The sequence below is a fragment of the Taeniopygia guttata genome, chromosome 19, assembly GCF_048771995.1.
Source record: "Taeniopygia guttata chromosome 19, bTaeGut7.mat, whole genome shotgun sequence".
Classification (NCBI taxonomy): domain Eukaryota; kingdom Metazoa; phylum Chordata; class Aves; order Passeriformes; family Estrildidae; genus Taeniopygia; species Taeniopygia guttata.
The window spans coordinates 1704190-1724675 of NC_133044.1; the positions used below are offsets into that span (position 1 = coordinate 1704190).

A 20486-nucleotide genomic window follows, 5' to 3' on the forward strand; every position below is an offset into this window, starting at 1 on the left:
TGGCTACACCCCTGGCCACGGGGGACACGCCCCAGACACGGCACACCCATGGGGACACACCCCGGACACACCCCTGGACACGCCCCTGGCCACGGGGGACAAGCCACGGACACGGCATGCCCACGGGGGACACGCCCCTGGCCCCAGGGAACACACCCTGGACACACCCATGGGGACACGCCCTGGACACACCCATGAGGACACGCCCTCCCTGCGCTGAGTTTGCCAGGGCTCAGCTCCCGATTGGGAGCACGGTTGGGGTTGGGGTTTCATGCCCGGCATGAAAAGACGCGGGAGGGATGCGTAGAGCAGGGAGCCAGCAGGCAAGCAAGGTTTGGAGAGGGGTGAAATGGGTGTGCAGAGAGCAGAGGGTGAGCAGCGTGGTGGAGGGGGTGTTATCCCCCTCAAATAATGCCCCAGGAAGCAGATTAATTGGAATAGAAGAGGCATGATGGGTGTTGATTGATGAAAGAAAACTGTGGGATTTAACAATGCCCCCAGAACGGCCCCGTGCTGCCCTTGGGCACAGCCCCCAGGCCAGGATTTCCAGAGCAGAGCCCCCAGCAGCTCCGTGGCCATCCCTCAGCCCAGCTCCTGGAAGCAGAACAGGCACCTGATGCAGAGCAGTGCCAGGCTGGGACTGTGCCACCAACACAACCAGGCCCTGCTGGGCTGGCAGCAACTCCACATCCCCAAACCACAGCCCTGCAGGAGCACAGAGCCTGGTTTCCAAGGATCTGTCCTTTCCCAGACCAGCTTTCCTCACCTTGCCCCCACCTGAACCAAACTGAGCACTCCCCGAGTACAAACATAGACTCCCAGCTTTACTATGCATATTAATAAATATTCTTTATTTAAATTTTTGCACATTGCGCTTTAACATATTACATCCAAAACATTTTGCAAATGGATGTCTACTTTGTAAAATCTTATATTCAGCTCCTTGTCATTCTGTACAGAATTATAGGTACAACATTACTTTGCCACTAGTTTGCTTTTTGTAAGTCTCACAGGAAGAGAAACATTGAATGAAAAGAGATGGCTTAAATTAGAAGAGAGGCTTGCACAGCTACTCAACTAAAGATACAAGCCTGGAGAAAGAACAAAATTAAGGAAATCACCTCCACCAGCCTCCCCATGAAAAAAAAAAAAAACAAGAAAAAAAAAAAAGAATCACATTAATTTAAGATAAAATTTTGCCGTAAGTCACTAAATTAAGTTTGGAAGGAGAAGGCGCAGTAGTCATCTCGAGTTTCAGTGACAGACAGAGTTGGATTAGGTTCAGTTGGCTCCAGCTGTTGCCAGCCAGCTGTTGCAGACGGGCCCCTTGTGATCGTTGAGGCGACAGTACTTGTTGAACTTCTCCTTCAGGTGCTGCCGGTACTGCTCCCGGTTGCTGTAGAAAGACTTGTTGTTTGCCATGAAGGATTGGATTTCATCCTGGGAGATGAACAGTTCCTCATCAGAAGTGCACTCTGACTCATCCTGCAATGAGAACAGGAGTTCAGAGCTCCAGCACTGCCCAGCTGTGCAGCACATCTGTCCCCACCATTCCCTGTCACACCAGCCCAAAGCTGATCTGGACACCCTGCTCACACAGGGCTCTGCTGGTTTGGGGTGAGAAACAGCCAATATCCATCGCTAAATAGATCCAAATCTGCTGCAGCCTTAGCACATTCCCATGGGGAGATAGATTTTAATAGAGGGTTTGGGGGGAAAGTTGGAGAAAGAAAAAGGGAAAAAAAGAAGGGAGGCTAGAGCGAAAAATGAGGGAAGATAAAAAAGGAAAAAGCAGGGAAATATAGCAAAGGGATCTAAATAACTGGAAGGAGAAGGAAAGGAGAGAGATGAAAGCTGCCCAAGGAGCCTGCAGTGGGAAGCCACATTTGAGGCCTGAAGGCAGCAATAATGCCCACTTCATGTTACGGAATAACGCAATCCTCGACAATGAGCACTTGCAACACAAGTTCTGTCACCACATTCCAGCGACCATTTCTCCTCCTCTGCAAAGCATTCAATTATAAACTTCCCAGGGAACGTGCACCAGGAACTGAACTGAACACTGGGACTCAATTCCTCACTGGGAGCTGACTTCTCAGCTCCAAAGATTAAAGCATGATGCTACAACCCAAAACTCGAATGCAGCAGTTACTTACAAGGAGTTCCACTAAGCTTTTGGCACCTTTTCCAGTATCAGGGACAAGTGACATTTCTGTAGGTTCTGCAAACTGTGACACATTTTTCATATGCTCAAACCAAGGCAACTGCTGGCCGCTTTTGTCTGCGCTACAGCAGCTCTCAGCGTGTGTGTCTTTGGTCTTGTCGCGGTGAAACTCTGTGTGCGTGAGATTTCCTGAGGTCTCTCTGCTACCTGCATCTGCCAGACAGCTCCCAAGTTTCTGAATCTGAAATGGAAAGGAGCCTGCAATCAACTGCCAGCAGTGTTTAATGTGGAATATTCGAGCTGGAGACGGAAGCAGAGGGAAAAGAGGAAGGTTCAAAGGTGAGCGAGGGTAGATATTTATACTTCAACACGTGCCAGGAGAGCTGGGGGGGTGGCACATTCACTGAGAGAGAGTAAAAGTGCACATGCTTAGGAACACACAAGGGACTCCACCACAACCTACTCTAGAGGAAGGACCTCAGTTCCAAAACTTGGGATGACAAGGGAACAGGAGATCCCTGTTGTCCCATTTTCAGCCTAAGTCTCAATCAGAATTTAAAATCCTTCCGTAACTTTCAAATGTAAGCATTTAGAGAAGCATCTGGCAGAGCCATGTTCCTTACGTGGTCATTCTCACACTTCAAAGCTTTACTTTTCTTTTTCTTCTTTTTGTTTTTGCCTTTTGTGTTACTCTCCTCTGCGTTAGCCCAGCACTCCACACAGCTATCTCCATCCTCCTCCTTGTCCTCGCAGCGATGGACGCAGGCATCGTCCCCTGAAAAACACAGCCACGTTTCTTTTGAGATGCTGCAGCTCTGGGGATATTAAAGCATCCTTATCTTCTTCCCAAACCTACCATTTTCATCATGGTTGCAGATGCCCTCAGTGCAGGCCACGTCCGAGCCCTCCCGGGACCCCGTTTCGCTGCCCTCCATGCTCGAGGAATAGCCACAGTCGCTGCCAGTACAGTGTGGAGATAAACCTGAGACAGAGGCCAAAATTACTGCCATCTGTAGGAACTGCTGCACATTCTTTAGTTATGCCTCTAACAAGAAAGACTTCAGAGAACCCCAGACAGGTTTGGATTGGAAGGGTCCTTAAAAATCCTCTCATTCCACCTCCCTGCCACGGGCAGGGACTCCTTTTTAAAAACAGGTGACCACTGTTCACCCCATGAACGGCAAATGCTGTTTAAAAATGAAAAATACTGACATTTAACATACCTTTCTTGATTTTAGGTGAGCTTAATAGGGTACCACTACTAGGACAAGTGCAAGAAGTGCTTTCATTAGTAACAATTACTTCTACACAGTTGTTGGCTTCTTCGGTGCTACCACAGGCTTTGCAGCTGCTTTCCGTGAAGTTTGAGTTCTCCTTCAAACAGAAACAAAAAACACTTGCAGACACTGAAAGCAGCTCAGCCAGCATTTTTGTAAAGGCTACTCTTTCCATGAGAAAAACCAGCTGACACTGACTGACAACAGCATTGCTTAGAATTCTTCACAAGTACAACACAACTAAACAAAACCCCAACCAATTTACCTTGACCCACAGTCACAGCCCATTAAGGTCAGCCAAGAGAGACTGAATAATAATCTGAGCTGATGGATGAAGCACCAAAAAGCCCCAGCTACCCATGTTTACCTTTGCCTGATTGATTTCCTTCTCTTCTGCTGCCTGCAGAGGAGCAGGGATCTCACACACGCATTTATTTTTCCGTCTGTTCTTCCGCTTTTGGCGTTTCTTCTCTTGTTTAAGCTCTCTCACTCTCTCTTCTTCTGAAAACTCTTCACAGAGCTGCTCCAATCGACTAATGCCCTGCACTTTTTCCACAGCCATCTGTTTACAAGAGGTTAGGTCCAGTTATAGAAGTCATCACAGTTCAAGATTTTTCATTTATAAAGCAGGAGAAGGAAAACAGCCACTAATGAAATCCCAGCAGCACAACTATTGAAAAATGCCCACCAAGATGCAGCCACTTGGTTTAGATTGCTGGAAACTCATGTGTGGGGGAGCTCTGGCTTGCACCTTTGGCCCAGATTCACATTTTTCAGTGAAGAGCTGCAGATTTTAATGCATTGTTGGATCTGTGATACTCTGATCCTGTGGGAGTAAAAAAATTCCAAGAACTAACCAGCTCAAGGTTCTACTATGATCCTTCCCAAACTGATTTTCCTCCTTCTTCTCTGGTGTTTTAGAGGTTTCAGACAGAACAGTTATTATGAATGGAAGGTGAACATAACAAAAAAGATCCACGTCATATAAACTACTAATTAATGTTAAAGGAGCTCTGTCTGAAGCTCAGGATCCCACAGGATCAGAGTGCATTCAGAACAAGCCGATCACGAGAGTTTGCAACCACTTTTTCAATTCAAAAGCACGTCCTCCAATGCAATCAGGTAGAAAAACAGAATTAACACAGATGGTTCAGTGTACTGGAATGGGCAGCTTGAAAGTAAAAGCAAGCCTCAATCTTTTATATTCCACTTTATTCCACATGGGAACACATTCCAGTTGTGCTGTGCATGGATGTCCCACAGCTGAACAAGGGATTGACTGCAACACCCTTGACACTCCTGGCAGCCCAGTGATAAAAAGCAGGAAATGAATTCCAGTGACAACGGGCCCAGTTATTGCAGCAGCTCAAACACAAGTTGGACAAAATTTGATGTTTTTACCTCAAAGCTCTTGCGTAAAGCATCGACCCCCAGGTAAAAGAGCATCTGCCACGTCTGCTCCTCAGCCCGCAGCTTCTGCCAGATCCGGTGCAACCTCTCGTAGAGGTGGATGCCCAGGCAGGTGAGGACCTCCTCCTGGGCTATGTCTATTGTCTTGGCGTGCCTCTCTCTCCGTCTGAGGGAAAGGGGAACCAAAGCACTGTTAGAGCAGCTAGAAGCCAACCGAGGGATCAAAGCAGGGCTGACGTGTTCTCTGGAGGTACAACTGCAGCTGTGTTTGCAGGAGCAGCCTGGCAGGGCTCTGCTGTGCTGCATGCAGATGCAAAATAGAAAGGAACAGGTCAAAGCCACCACTGTGAAGCAGCACTGTGCCTTGCCACTTCTGGCTTCAGGTGCCATATCCTGCTCTTCCTAGGAGGCATCAAGAGTTTAAATGCCAGAGATGCATTCTTTTGTGGCTTAAAATTTGCTGGAGTTCACAGCAATTATTTCACCATCGGTTAGCTCAAGCTGAATAAACACACAGGGAATTTTGTACATTACTTACCGTGCAGAGTAAAAACATTTCAGTATTAATCTGTTCATTATCCTTCTATTATCTATCAATCTGGTTAATCTGTTAAGGGAAAACTACTATGAAAGGATTTACCCTCCTCATTAAACAGTTATGACTGAGCTTTAAAGGCACTGAGGTTGGAACTAGATGATCTTTAACATCACTTCCAACTCATTCTATGGTTCTCCAATACTCCATTCAGAAATGTGCTCTTCACTGGATGGTTTTAAGATGCTTAAAGGTTCAGAAATACACAACTGGCAACAAAACTAACTTGAACACTTGGCATTTGGCAAAACTCGACCAAGGCTCTCTTTCTATTTCGCATATTTGAACACCTCAGTGGGCAAGCAGGCAGCTCTAGGGAGTGAACAACCAACTGGAAGACATTTGATCACTTCTTTTTTTTCCTTCCAAAGCACAGCTGAAACCTTCGAAGCGCTCTCTCCGAGCCTACACCAGTACAGATATCCACAACCACGAGTTCATCACACAGCAAAGAGGCAAAAAGCCACTTTGTGCACAGACATTTGAAGAGTCAAATAAAGAAGCAAAGCGCTAGATAGCCCACTCTAGCCAATTACATACTCATACCCTCCTGCGAACTCGGGCTCGGCCCGGCCCAAGAGGTGCGCGATGAAGTCGGTCTCGCAGCAGACGTGGATGTGGCGCTCGTGGGGGCAGCAGCGCAGCCCCTCGTACAGGGCAGCACAGTAGCCCTTCTCCTTGCTGCAGTCCAGCTCCCCGATCAGGATGTTGTAGGCACGCAGCACTTTGTTCTTGCAGTCGGTGCAAAACCTGGGGGGAAGCACAGAATCAGGCTGGGTTCGCCCCAACGCGCTGGCTGAGCCGTGATGTGTCTGACCTGGGGAGCGGGAGGGCTGTGCTGCTTCAAAAAATGTAATTATGACAGTACTCTGGCTATGATCCACCTAAACTGACCATGAATTATCCCATCTGTTCTACATTACTAACCTGGATATCAAACTTCTGTCCTCTGACCCATGGAGTGGAGCCCACCCAGCGAATCCTTGCTTTGAAGAAATTCCCACAAGGAATTCAACTCAAATCTCAGCAGTGAGCAAATACTGCAAACCAGGGCAAAATCCCTCTCTCAGGTAACACATATCACATCACCTTCTAGCAATTCTTTCAAATGTACTCAAGTGAGTGATAAGAAATAAAGCAAAGTATCCTCTGGTGCCTGCTGTACAAGAGTGATCCTTGTTTCTACTACAAACATATTTTGAATTGTTAGATCGCTGTGCTGATGGCCAAACGAGGGTTATTTATAACACAACATACTCATTTTAAACATGTGACAGCTCATGTGTGACAGGAGTATACTTATAATTAAAATACAAGCAAATTAAGCTCATTCCGTGTCATAAGAGGAGTAACCTTCAAGAGGCCACAAGATCTCTTGCTGGATGACTCTAAAAATGCAAGTCAGACAAGCTGCTGACATTTCAGCTCAAAGCTGGCTCCCCATGATGTTTTTTCCTTTCCTAGTGTCTCCAGCCATTTGACAGCACTAAATCAAACATATTTTGCTGTTAGAGCTACGATACCTGTCTGCTTTCTGTGGTGGAAGGAGAGAAAACAGCAGTATGATCGCAGGTTAGCACCAGGAAGGCAGCCAAGGCAGTGTTTAATGTCACAGGAGATTAAAGTTATTTTGTTTCCAAAGTGTTATTTCCACAGCACCGCCACCCCCGCACCCATCTGTGCCCCACAGTTGATATCAGAACCTTGAGACTGCTGGAAATTAAAACTTTTCAATCAGCACGGCAGATCCTGTGCACATGCAACTATAATTTAATGGTTTATTTCTGCCCTGCACGAGAGATTTAACAGCACCAGGCATAAATAAATGGTTTAAAGCAGTGCTTTAAAGGCAACATCAAGCCTAAAATCTGCTTGCACTAGAGCAGCTCACAGGATTCTGAAATGGCACATAGTCCCTGAAAGCCTAAAAAAAAAAAAAAGACAAGCAGCTACGACTTCATCAGAGGTCTCCAGATCTTCCCTTTAATTAAACACAATGAAAGTTCCACCATCTTTGTCTCATCAACTACATGGCAAAGTCTCCCATCACCACCAAGCTCAGATCTTCAGCTTCACGAGGAAAAACCCTCTGCATTTGGAGCATTTTGATCTCCCAAAAACCACGCCATTCCCCAAAGCAAGGTGTGGCTTGCTCCCCTCACATACCTGTGTTTTCGTAGGTAGGTTTCTAACGTTTCTAGGAGGCAGCTGGAGTCGATCAGAACCACTTCATCCCTGCACTCCTGGGACATCAGCTCCCACACGTCCATCCAGCAACCCCTGCACGGAAATGAGACACCAAACTCTTCATTATCCTGCTGGGAGGCAGAAAAGAAACCCAGCAGAGCCTCATTCTTTACCTGACTGCTCCCTGGGAAGGTCCATAGCAGAAAATGATGCTACACTTGCTCTCTTTCCTCTTCCTGTCTTCTCTACTTTTCTTAACTGCTCTTAATTTCTTTGAACTGAGTCTGCTACTGCTCCTTTCACTGTCACATAGTATTACCAAACATTTTTCAGACCTATAACATATATATATTATCAGCTAGTTATTCTTCTTTAAAAAAATCCTATGGAAAACGTTACTCTGTTCCTTAATTTAATTTGAATTCTTTACAGGCTAAGCGTTAACACCTATGAAAGTTTGGGTCAGAACTGAGATGCAAATTTTGCTGTCCATGTTTATGACCCAGACTCACCACGACTTTCTAATGTCACAGCTGCAAACCAGCTGTGATTTTCAGAATATTACTTTAAGTATAAACAAATACAAGTCTTAATACTTGTCAGCTGAAGACAATTTGGTAAAATAACAAAAGAAAAAAGCAAAACAAAAAAAAAACCCAAACAACTTTCACCATAAAACATCCTACCTCAAATTTCAAAAATTTGCTAGAATATCAAAGTAACTTTACAACTCGCATTCGGATGTGCTAAAAGTGAGGAAAAAAATGGACTTTAAATAAAATTACAGGCTTGTCCACACTTGACACTTTATCAGAATGGTCATTTCTGCGTTATGGACATCACAGAGCAAAAAAATTGAAAGAAGCAACCCTGTTTCCTAATTAGAGGAGTTCTGTGTGCCATTACCCACTTTGCCAGGTCATAGGGCTTGCATTTAGGAGAGTTCCAAACGCTCCTGAGCCCCAAACAGAGCTGAGGAGCCAAAAGCCAGGCACAGACCGAGGACACCAAGTAACCCTCGAGTGGCATTAGCTGCTTACATAACTCCTCTAATTAAACACACAGCTCCAACTCAAAGCCTTTTTTGTGTGGAGGAAATGCCCAACAGATGCAACTCATCTGAAGGAGTTTCTTGTAAAGATGTGGAGCAGGAGCTCTACGTTGGTAAATGAAGTTTGTTCTGTGACAACTGAGTGCCTGCACAGCCCAGGCAGAGCCTGTTTGTGTCCACTGCAGGCAGATTTATTTGGATTTTATCAATATTGATACACTCTGGTCACTTCTGTACACAACACGGGGGTTTTAGGAGAAATGGGGAGTGCAAGTCCTGCTTCCTTAGCAAGCTGCACTGCATGTCCACAGGCAATGTTCTCTGATAACCCCAAGGTTTACCTGCAGAATATAAACATTGCCCTTCCTCCTATTCCCTATTCACCTGCCAGCATCCAAAGAACTAAGGGGATTTATTCCAGCATTAAACGAGGAAATAAAAGCAACATTTTCCTCTCTATTCATTCAGCTTCAGAATTGTTCTGCCTTGCCAAAGTGCTAACTGCACGTTCCACAGGATCTGTTCTCACACAGAAAAGATTAAGCTTACTAAATATAAAAGAACCCCAAAACCCACTTTCATGATGCTATAAATTTGCTTTATTTTAAGAAGAAATATATATATCTACACCCCTATACTCTCAGGATCTTGGGTAACGTAAGCTTTAAAGTAATTTTGTGAAAGGCCTGTAACCAAAATATAATAGCAGATAATGATTAGTTCCCAGTATCCTCAAGCAGCACAAGCAAATATCAAGTGTCAAATTCCAGATGCCTGGTATCCCAGGGGATTTAAGTAAACCCAGAGAGACTCCAATCTGCATAGAAAAATACATGTCTTGTAACTGGAAACCATGAGCAAGCTTTCACAGGTTGGAGGCTTAAGCAGCAGCAGAACACAGCTGAGTAAAAAAGGTCCAGACACTCCAATTAAGCCCAAGAGACTAATTTATTGGTCATCATATGAAAAAAAAAAAAAATAAAAGGAGCCACCCCACAAACAAGAAACCTCCCCAAAATCCACAATAGATTTACAGGGAGTGTTTTTCTGCTTAACCAGCTGGAACAAATCATTTCAACTTCAAGACAGAGGCATATAGGCATATTGTGCAGTGGTGTATTCAAAACATGCTGTCACTTTTGAGAAAATACATTTTATGGCGTTCCAGTTTTAACCCTGCATCCAACCACAATAAAGCCCTTGGTTAACAGTTGTGCAAGGCATTTTTAATAAACCCAAGCAAAATGATGTATATTTATTTAGCACGTACCCTTTGACTTAAACGTGAGAAAATCTGCTGAACAACCATTTTGGTCTAGAGCACAAAAACCAGTTTGTCTTTCTAGAGCATTGTTTAAATCATAGTGCACAAGCCATCCATGCCCTGAGCATGCCCAAAACTCCTGATGCTTCTCTTCCTCTTCCCCAACAACTATTTAGGCCTGCTACAATCCAACTGCCACTCTGGCAAGCAGATCAGAGCATAAAAATTGATCTCTGTGCTTAAAAATAAATTAGTCTCAATAATTTGTTTCCTTAAAATATTTCAATTGTGCATTTTAAACAGAGACTTACCCCAAAGGTTTTGGTTTGTGTGTGTCCAGGGAGTGTAGCTGACACCTCTTGTTCTTCTTACTTTTGGGAATTGCATCAATCATGTCATTCAGTTTGGACCTATGGAAAAAAAAAGTGAGGAACTTTGTATCCTGAAAACCACTGGATCAGGTTACACTACCTCACTTTCCCCATCTCAATCTCAACTCTGCACTAACCTTCCCTACTTTTCCTGCTAACTGGAGCAAGAAGAACAAGCTGAAGCCAACTGGAAGGCCAAGACACACTGTGCTGAACACTCACTGTTTGCTCTGCTGACAGCTGAGGAACTAATGGCTCTGGGGTATTTACTGTGCTCACCAAGCCCAGAAGGTTTCACTTTCTCAGTCTTACCTTTCTACCCAAGAGCAGCAAGCTTTGGTGGAAAAATTAACACTTGTATTTTATTTTTTACACCCCAACTAGTGAGACAAACACTAATGAGACCACAAAAACCCTGCAGGGCCTGGATCAGATTAAGAACCGAACATTAAATATTGGCATCTTCCAACTGCAACCATGGCACTGTAACTGGTGCTACCAAAGATTAGGTTTGCTTTTTCCCCAGTTTAGGCAACAAGAAGTGTAATTATGGATGTTGAAGAGGAAAAGGTGCTGTGCCAACTCAGCATTGCCACAAAGGCAACGCGCAGAGCGGGGATGGCGCGAGCAGCTCGCAGACACTGACCCGTGCACGTAGAAGAGCGTGTAAAGCTTCTTGGCATCAGTCATGCAGCTGCGGGTGACCGAGAGCACCCCCTTGGGCCCCACGGTGAGGGGCTCCAGGGCAGGGTTCCCCGACTCCACCAGCTGGGAGAAGAGGCGCTCCACGCTGCGCCGGCAGCCCACGCACGGCACCAGCTGCGACAGCGCGCTCAGCACCTCCCGCGACGTCACCATCATGGCAATGTTCAGGTCCTGCTGCTTCAGCATGCTGTGTCTCTGCAAAAATACCACAAAAACCAAATCATTTCATGCTTATTCTCTGCTTTGTTCTCCTCTCCGTTGCCTCCTTTCGCCGCCAAATGCTGCTTCAGGATAACTGTCCCAATTGGAAAATTCTTTTTCTCCACCTCGGCACAGATGTTGTAGGAAAAGGTCTCACACACACCAACTGCAAGTTTTCAGCTTCTACTCACACTCATTTTGTCTTTGGCACATGGAAAGGAAATTCACGAAGGCTCATTGGCATTTATGGAAATCTCATTTACAACCAACTTGTTCTGCTCTGACCATGACAATTTAGCAGGATTTTTCCTGGAAGGATAAATGCCATTTCCCATTACAATCCTACTAGCTGGAATTAAAGAATGCACACATTACTACTCAGGGTGAAGCCTTCGACTTCAGTAGTGAACATCCAATGTGTGCTATTAATAGAACATTAATGAGAACACCTTCTAATATTGCTTACGTCAATAAACAGTTGTAGATGTGTCTCCTGGCCCCTGTGTCAAACACATCCAGGCACACGTCCTCACAAAAAGCACACACCCTTCTAGTCCTTCTCACTGCTGAATTACTGCCTTGGCTTCCAGCAGCTGGAGTGCCACCAGCAGAGCTGTGCAGAGCAGAGAGTCCCTTCCTCACACCCCAACAGGCAAACCCACACTTGAGTTGTATCTGCACAGGGAATGTCACACCACCAGAGAATTTTCTGTATTATTGTCACATCACACCACTCAAACACTCCCCCCATGCACAGAGGACTTGCCACAACTTCTGGGGAAAGGAAGAAAAGACCACACATCCACTTGAAAAGAGAAAGTGTCCTCAGCTCCTTCTATGCAATATGGAAAGCAAAGGTACCATCAGGCAACATTGAAGGTTTGTGCTCTTACAGGAAGGCCCATTAAATCACCTGCCAAGCACTATCACTCTGCAATAACCCTGTTTCCTGTAATTAATTGCAGGAGTCACAGCAAGGCAGGAATGAGCTATTTTCACAACCCAGCTGCACTTGGCATGCAGCATGTGTCTGCACTGCTGCTGTCAACCCTGGGTGAGGCAACTGTGCAGCTGCAGAGCAGCAACCTCTGCCCCTCTGGACATCCAGTGGCACCACTCTGCAGCTGCTACAGGTGTCAACAGTGCTACAGTTATTTGTCAGAATTTGGCACGTCAGTTTCTAGGATTAAAGTTTCTGGGTTACCACAAAATCAGTTCTCACCACTTATCTATATAAAATCTACAAATTGGCACACAAATTCTACACAAAATCATAAGAACCCAACCTTGAGCAAGCCACACTTCCACTTGAAAGGGCGGTTCTAAACAGCTCAGAAAAATAAAAATCTAGATGTATTTAGAAGCTGTAGCTCCCACTGTAAGTTCTGAGCTCTCAGACATGCAGCAATTGCCTCCTGACAAGACAACGTGCAATAAATGCTGTGGAATCCAGAGCACACTGAACCCAGTGCACTTTGGTACCAATGTGTGATTGCTCCCAGGTGCTGACGTGTCTGAGGCATTCCAGGAGTCACAACCTCCTGGAGAAGCAAAAACCCAAACCTGAGGAAAGCAAAAAATCTCACTTCTTAGGAAACATGATTTACCTGGATGAACTGTTTCAGTTGTGTACTGTTGTTCTGATGTCCATCGAGGTTCAGCACATTATCAGGAAATTCCATCACCATCTATACAATAGAGGAAAAACAATTTAAAGAGGAGCTTTCAGACAAAAAAAAAAAAAAAAAAAAAAAAAAGCCAAACAGAGCATTAGTTGTTTTACTTTCTTGGGGGAAATAAGATTGAAATTATGTTAAATGCTCATTCTTTTCACATAATTACTGGAGCTTGGAAAAGGATAAAAGTAACTGTTTCAGATAGTGAATGTTTCAGCAAAGTAATAAATGCTTCATTGATATAATGTTCTAGAGGCAGTTTATAAATGGCAACTCTTAAATAGCTGTTAGAAAGCAAAAGTTGCTAAATGGACCATCAGTGTTCAAATTATCATCTACATGACTTGAGACCCTGCTTCAGTTTTAAAAAAAAATACTTCAACACACTGAGATCCAAATGGACCCAACAGCTTAACTCAATTTATAAAGCTCTGAGGAAACAGTCACAACAGTTTAATGACAGAGTCGACTCCTCCAAAGGCTAATTTCAAACCATATTAACCCAACAAGGTACTCCAAGGCACAGTTTGCTTTGTGTGATTGCAGCTGCAACTCTCAAGAGGCTCAAAGCAAAATGTTAAGCCTACAGAACAATGTGATTACTTGTAAGTAATTAATAACATTTCTTATCAAATTACTGAGAAACAAAGAGGGCAATTTCTTGGGAGGAGGCAGAAACCAGGAAAGCAACTTTCAGTCAAAAATCCAACTGTGCAACCATGGAATAAAATGAAAGCAACTAGAAAAATGTGCAAAGCCTGGCTTAATTCTCTTCTCTGTCCAAACTGAGAAACAGGGAATTTGTCAATATGAATATTGAAAGTTCACTTTAAAATCTGAAAGGCAAAATAGCAACTTTGGTTAATAACCCCAATGCAAATGAGCACCAAATAAAAGTGTCTGATTCACCCCTTTTCCTCCTTCCACCTCCCCTCAGCTGTCTAGGGAAGGCAGAATTCCCCGCTGCCTGCCCAATTACCAACACTACCTCCAGAGAACTCACCTTTCCAGGCACTGAACACCACTCCAAAATAAACAGCATTTCTCCAAGAACTGTTTTGCTGTGCCATGTGCCCCAGTCTGAGCATTGGCACAGCTGCCTTACCTTTGTGCAGAGCAGTGCCACTGCCAATCCTAACCCCCAGCTCCACTTCCAGCATTCCTCACCCCTGATCCATCCACACACCGCTTTCTGCTGCAGATTTGCAGGTTTCCTACAGCGCTAATGTGGAGTTTCTGTGGGCCAGGAGCTACAAGCAAAAGTAAAAGCTCTATCTGCCAATAACAGAGACAAGAGATAAATCTGCCTATTTCTCCCCCTTCACCTTCATCTCCCACTATCGCACAACACCCTGAGGTATTTTGTACAACAGAGCAAAAGAATCAAAGACTAAATTAATTCATGTGTCTGATGAGATTTTATTAAGTGGTTAAACATCAACCACCATCACACCCTGAACTGGAAGGGTAAAAAAAAAAAAAATCCTGTAATACCACATCAAATGGAATGCCTTCTAGAAACCATAAAAGCTGCTTAAGAAATGAAAAGGGCTCAATATTGAAACCTCCTTTAATTTCTGGCTGAGCCAGGAGGAACAGGGAAGTTGGTGGTGAAGGATCCACTCCGGGCAGCAGCATCTCCCCGCACCTGAGCTGCTTCCTGGGCTACTACAAAGCAACATTCCAGAAGAAGAGCACATGGGCCATTCACTCCTAATTTGCAGTCGCTAATCACTGATTCCACGTTTAAGGCACAGATTAACTCCTTCAGCGGACTGGTCACACTAATTTTAAAATTTGAGTTTTTAAAGAGGTAACAGAAGCCAGTTGCTATCAATACCCGCCATTATTTTTTAAAGATAGTGCTGCAGATGTAAAATTCTGTTTCAAAGACAGCTGCATGTCTGTAATAGCTCTCATTAAGTATTTAAAAAATAAATTATTGATGACAGACAAGGAAGCTCAGAGTTCATTCACTTGCTTCTGCAGGCTTTTTTTAATAAATGCCTCCAAAAACCACCTAGAAATCCAAATACTTTGTAACAACAGTAACACAAAAAAAAAAAAATGGACACAAAGTAAGATTTCTCCATGGTGAGGATGACTTGCACTTGCATAAATGCCTTTTCTCCAGATGGATATAAAACTGATTTACAGCTAGAGGACCCTTTCAATCATGAGGACAGTGTAAAAAGCAGAAGGTTAGCAACAACACAGTGCAATTACACAAAGTTTGGGCCTGGTATTAAATTCTGGGACTAAACCACAAATGGCATTTTAGGTCTTCTGAAGTCATCCTCCTGGTAGAGCTGAATTTTCACTCTCAACCTATTACACACAACAAAAATAACCAGAGCATGACAAGTCTACCTGGCACAAATTAATGGGCAATTTTTACAGGGAGTCCAGGAAGGATAAATAAAAATTTAAAATAAATAAATAAATAAATAAATGGAGGAATCCAAGAGCTTAAAACCACATGGAAAATGAATGGGCAAAATAACTTTCAAGGTGTGGCCAAGACAGCAAAAAATTCAAACTTGCACTATTCCTGCACAGTGCTGGGTTTTCCAGATCATCAGCCCCTCTAGGAGAGGCAGATACTGCTTTGGACAGCTTTGGAGGAAACTTTGCCTAATACCTGAACACAGCTAACCAGAGAGGAGCCAAAAATAGTGATAATTGGTAAAATAATAATATGTCACCATTCACATTGATCAGAACTAAAATACAGCAAGAGGACTTCCCTCAAGTGTAGCAAAACCAGATGGGGCCTGCCTGAAGATATTCAACACTTTTGTTCTGGAAGGTGAAAGAATGGTTTGGGTTGGAAGGGAACTTGAAGATCATTCAGTTCCACCCCCCTGCCATGTGCAGGGACACCTTCCTCAGCTAATAAAACTCAGGGATTCTTCCATCCTAAACATTAGATTAGGAATTTAATCATCCCCATTTTACATCACTTAAAGTAACAACAGCTCCTGTCCTACTACCATGAGAAATCAAATATGAACCATTAAGATACCAGATTACACTGAGTGCAATATTATTTTCAACGCATTTTCCTGCTTTAAGAATTAAAACAAAGGGCAACTGGCTAGTTACAGATTTTATTTTTTTTTTCCATTTGCTTTGTGTTCTCCTACAATGCAATTTCTGAACCTTCTAAGGAGAAGGACCAGAGAACCTCCAAGCTGCATTTAGTTGATTTTTCCACTGAATCTTCTGGAAACGGCCAAACCACGTTTTCCAACTCCCAGCAACACCCTGAAATGGGAACTCTCAGATTTGTTACATTTCTGCAGACACGATAACCCTGACTTTCAGGCCAAAGCTGTGGAAAACGCCTGTAGCCTTCCCTCGCCTGTTGAGGAGCAGAACAACCCGCCGGGTTTAACGTTAACATGGCTCCCTTCCTTCCCAGCAGAAAAATGGCTTTGCTCCACCCTTGAGCACCGAGCCACGCTCCACAACTCCGGCACAGCGATAACTCCCTCATTCCGCGGCTCGCCCGCTCTCACAGCCGGCCATCAGATAAAATAAAAAGTTGCCACATTCGGCTGCGTTAACCCCAAGTGTTGCAAAGTCCCAAAGATTACCGCCGCAGGAGCCCGAGGAGGAGCCAGCGAGGCCCAGCGAGGAGGGAAGGCCCGGCCCGGGCATTGCAACACGCGGGAGGCGCGGGCCGGGCGGCGGGCACTCACCGTTAGGGTGTCATCGATGTAGAGGGGGATCTGCCTCTTCTCGAAGGGGAACTCCTCCTCGCCGTCCCGGCACACCGCCACCAGCCGCGCCATCGCTGCTGCTCCTGCTGCTGCTGCCGCTTCCTCCCCGCTCCAGCCTGCGGGCGGCCCCGGCCGGAGGTAAACACCCGCCGCGCTTCCCCGCCACACTTTCACCAGCAGCCGGCACCCAGCCTGCGCTCCCCATCGCCTGATTCACCACGCCGAGCCCTGCCCACCCACCCCGCCGCCAGCGGGCCGCGAATGCGGCAGCACACGGGGCGGCCGGCGGGCAGAGCCGCGGGGGGATGGAGACCCCCAAGGGGAGACGGGGAGGTGGAGATGCGAGCGGGGAGACGGAACCCGCGGGCGGGGATGGAGGTCTGCCAGGGGAGATGGAGTCCGCGGGGGAAAATGGAGCCGCCACGGGGAGATGGAGCCGCCACCCCCCGCCCGCCACCGGCCCAGCGCGGCCGCCGGGACCCGCCCAGCCCGGCGCGGCTCTGCGGCTCCTGCGCGGGGGGAACCGCCGCCGCCTGCCCGGCGCTGCCCGGGGCGCCCCGCGGAGCGGCCCCAGCGCCCGCCCCGCCGCCTCCCCGCGGGCTGCAGCCCGGCTGCCCCGGCAGACCCACCCCTTCCTCCCGCTTGCTGCGCGGCCTCGCCCGGCTCCCCCCACGCGGTGGGGGGGTAACCCCACGCTGCCGCCGCTATAGCCTCGCTCCCCCCACGTAGCGCTGCCCCGCGGCCGGCGGGCCCTTACCGGCTGCTGGCGGCGCTGGGCGGCCCGGGCGCTGTGACAGGCGGGCGGCACCGCGGTCCCGGAGCCGCCTCCTCCCTGCCCGCCCCGGGGCCGCTCCGCCCCGCTCTCGCGAGAGCCGCGGGCACCGCCCGGGCCCGCCCCGGGCAGCGGGCTGGCTCGGCGGCCGCTGAGGGCGGCCGGGCTGTGCGGGTGTCGGCGGCGCCGGGAACGGCCCCGCAGCGGGGGTTGGGCCGGGAGCGGGTGCCGGCCCCGGGGCGTTGGGGGTTACAACGAGCGGGCCGGGCCGGGCCGGGCGTTAACGCGGTGCGAGCGGCCCCGCCGGCAGCGCGGGATGATAAAAAGGCGCTGAGCTCAACGCTCTGAGGCACGGCGAGGGGGAGGTTTTGGGGTGCCCTGTGCAGGGGTGAGCCGCGCTCCGTGTCCTCCTCGGGGCTCGCCTCACACCCTGCCGCGGCATCGAACGCTGCGCTGGTCCCGAGCCAGGCAGGGCAGGATTTAACAGCTCAGTGCAGCCAGCCCGAAATCCTGTGGCTGCCTAAATTAAGCAGCCAAAAAAAAAAAAAAACAACACCAAAAAAACCCCAACAACGAACCCAGAGTCTTTCTTGAACTACTGAATAATACAGCTGACCTGTTCATTCTTGTTGTGTATGGATACAGGCACTGAAGCACTCACAGGAAAATGCAGGGGAGGTAATAAAGGAGCAGTATTCTTTCTCGTGTCTGCATATAAAAGTGGTGTTTAGTGGAGGAGCGAATTTACTCGAGCTCCTCGTGCAGCAGCTGTAACGGGAACAGCGTGTGGAGTCACGGTTTGCAGTCGGTGTTTTCATGGCTTTTTGCAGCAGAAAAAAGCTGGGGTTCTGTAACGAGCGATAGTTTCCCACACCAAAGCACGCTGAACCACGATGAATTTAGGTCTTTGCACGGATGTGCTTTCCCTGTGTCACTCCTCCCTCCCACAACATTGTCTCAGGTTCTGTATTCTTGCAGCACACATTGATACAAAAAGCACCATTACATTTCAAACAATTTCTATCCATGGATTTTTAAGTTTTTGTTTTTTTTTTTTTAAGTTGCTGGAACACGTGGCTTGTTTTGTTATCTCCAAGGCGGTGGAAAGGCAGCCAGCCCCTTCCTGCGCTCATTTGCATGGCCCTCTTTGCCTGGAAGAAATACTTGTTCTCTGGGACAGGGTGGCTTTGAAATAGGATACTGCCTGGAATCTTCAGGGCAATATCTGACTTCAAAAGAGACACCACTGCAGCTGGCAGAGGAGGCATGCTAGAGTTGATCCTTAAAAATAATGTGTTAAGGAGCTAGTGATGTTTAATAACAAGTTAAGAATAAATGTAATCAGCCCTACCCTCCCACCATATCCCAGCATTTTTCTACCCTGCAGTCCTACACAAAGGTCATTTGGTGGAATTATGGCAGCAAAGGCAAAACAATTTCTGTTTTCCTCGGCTTTACTATTGCTGAAGCAAGTGACACATGATGGTTGAACCATTAGTCTTCGTACTTGAAACATCTTTAAACTTTTACTCATTCTGTAACAATGAAATAAAAGTTTCTGCTTTTAAAAAATACACCTTTAATCTGTACAAAGGGTTCTTTGTCTAAACACAGCCCAGAGTGAAGTGAAATGCAGAGTTCCTGTTCCTTCAGCTGTGGAGGTGTGTGGAGAACAGCAGTGTCCTGGTGTTCACTTTCCACATATTTTCAAACCCAGCAGAGCTGTTTGCTCGTCCTGTGATCAAAGGATGCTCGCCTGCATCTCTGGGTTCTTTCAGAGGCCTGGGCAATTATCTTGTGTTCATAGCTGAACACTCAGCATTCAGAACTACACCAGCTGCTTCAGGGCAGAGCTCGCTGCATCTGTTATCGACAACAGGCAATGAGAACTGGCTCTCATTAATCCACTGGTGAACAGCCTGCAGAATCCCAGAATCATTTTGGTTGGAAAGGACCTCTGAGACCATCAAGCCAAACCTGTGACTGATCCACACTCTGTGAACCAGCCCAGAGCACTGAGCGCCACATCCAGTCCTTCCTCGGACACCTTCCAGTGCCTGACTGCTTCCCATGGAGAAATTCCTCCTGATGTCCAACCTGGACCTCCCGTGGCGCAGCTTGAAGCCGTGTCCTCTCTTTGTGTCACTTGCTGCTGGGAGAAGAGACTAAAGCCACCTGCCACAACCTCTAAGTTACTCCTCAGAGCTTCCGAAGCAGGAGAAGTCTCAGGATGAGGAGCTGGCCTTGGTGAGAGGGCAGTTCTCACTCGGGTGCACACCATCCCCTGGGCTCGCTGCTGTTGTGGCAACCACGCTGCAGCCCTGGAACTGGCACCACCAGCCCGTGTGGAGCTCGCCCACCAGACCTCCCACGTCCTCCCTGCTTCACCCAGTGCAGTTGGCACCTGGATGCCCTGTGCTTGTCCAGACACAGCTCTGCCTGTCACACCCAATTCGTTCTGAATCACACCGACAGGCTTGTGCTCACAGGCAGAACTCGCTGCAGGTCCTGGGCTTTAAACATTTCAAAAATAAATATCCATGAGTAATTTTGCATAAATGAGTAGTGCCAGTTGGTTCACGAGGGAGACCTTTCTTCCCTAGGCAAGCCTAGGAAGTGTTTTAAAATAAACACATCCACCAGTTACCAGAAAACTCTGCTATAAACTGACAACTGTTTCTAAGACGTTGTTGCCAGTTCTTGCATCTGTCCTCAGGATAATACAGGCTGGTTTGCTTTAATTCTCAAGACTACGTGGCTTTAAGTTGGAAGAAAACAAGGATGAACTCAGCGTGGCCACAGCCTATAATCCTCAGACTTCACCTTTCTGCTGGCCAGGGGCTTGGAGAACTTGATAAATTTATGTCTCTTCCACAGCATGTCTGTCTTGAGGAATCCGATTTAGAGGCTTATTCTCCAAAGGTTTGATGATTCATCAAGACAAGGGGAAATATGAAATATGGCCCATGTGTACTGCTGGAACTCCACTGACACTGGACATCTATCATCAACTACCATTGGTATTCTACTCCTAAAGTATTTATATCCCATTATTGAATTCCTCACAATCTTTAAGTGTATTTCTCTT

The 20486-nt window shown here is 46.8% G+C and overlaps 1 protein-coding gene across 3 annotated transcripts; it reads right to left on the reverse strand.

Annotated features, from left to right (window-relative positions):
- Nucleotides 1-823: 823 nt before the first annotated feature.
- GGNBP2 (gametogenetin binding protein 2) lies at nucleotides 824-17536 on the reverse strand. Of its 3 annotated transcripts, none has more exons than XM_041720020.2 (14): nucleotides 17384-17536; nucleotides 16606-16742; nucleotides 12833-12913; nucleotides 10966-11219; nucleotides 10260-10358; nucleotides 7613-7726; nucleotides 5993-6196; nucleotides 4843-5017; nucleotides 3809-4003; nucleotides 3388-3538; nucleotides 3021-3146; nucleotides 2788-2939; nucleotides 2157-2405; nucleotides 824-1485 (listed from the first exon to the last, which is right to left on the reverse strand). In XM_041720020.2, the coding sequence occupies exons 2-14, from the start codon at nucleotides 16696-16698 to the stop codon at nucleotides 1282-1284; spliced, it is 2097 nt and encodes a 698-aa protein (XP_041575954.2). In that variant the 5' UTR covers nucleotides 16699-16742; nucleotides 17384-17536; the 3' UTR covers nucleotides 824-1281. The 3 variants fall into 3 exon arrangements, with proteins under 3 accessions (XP_041575954.2, XP_041575953.2, XP_072772850.1); XM_041720019.2 differs by having other exon boundaries at nucleotides 5987-6196; XM_072916749.1 differs by lacking the exon at nucleotides 17384-17536 and adding an exon at nucleotides 17256-17278 and having other exon boundaries at nucleotides 5987-6196.
- Between the last annotated feature and the right edge of the window lie 2950 nt (nucleotides 17537-20486).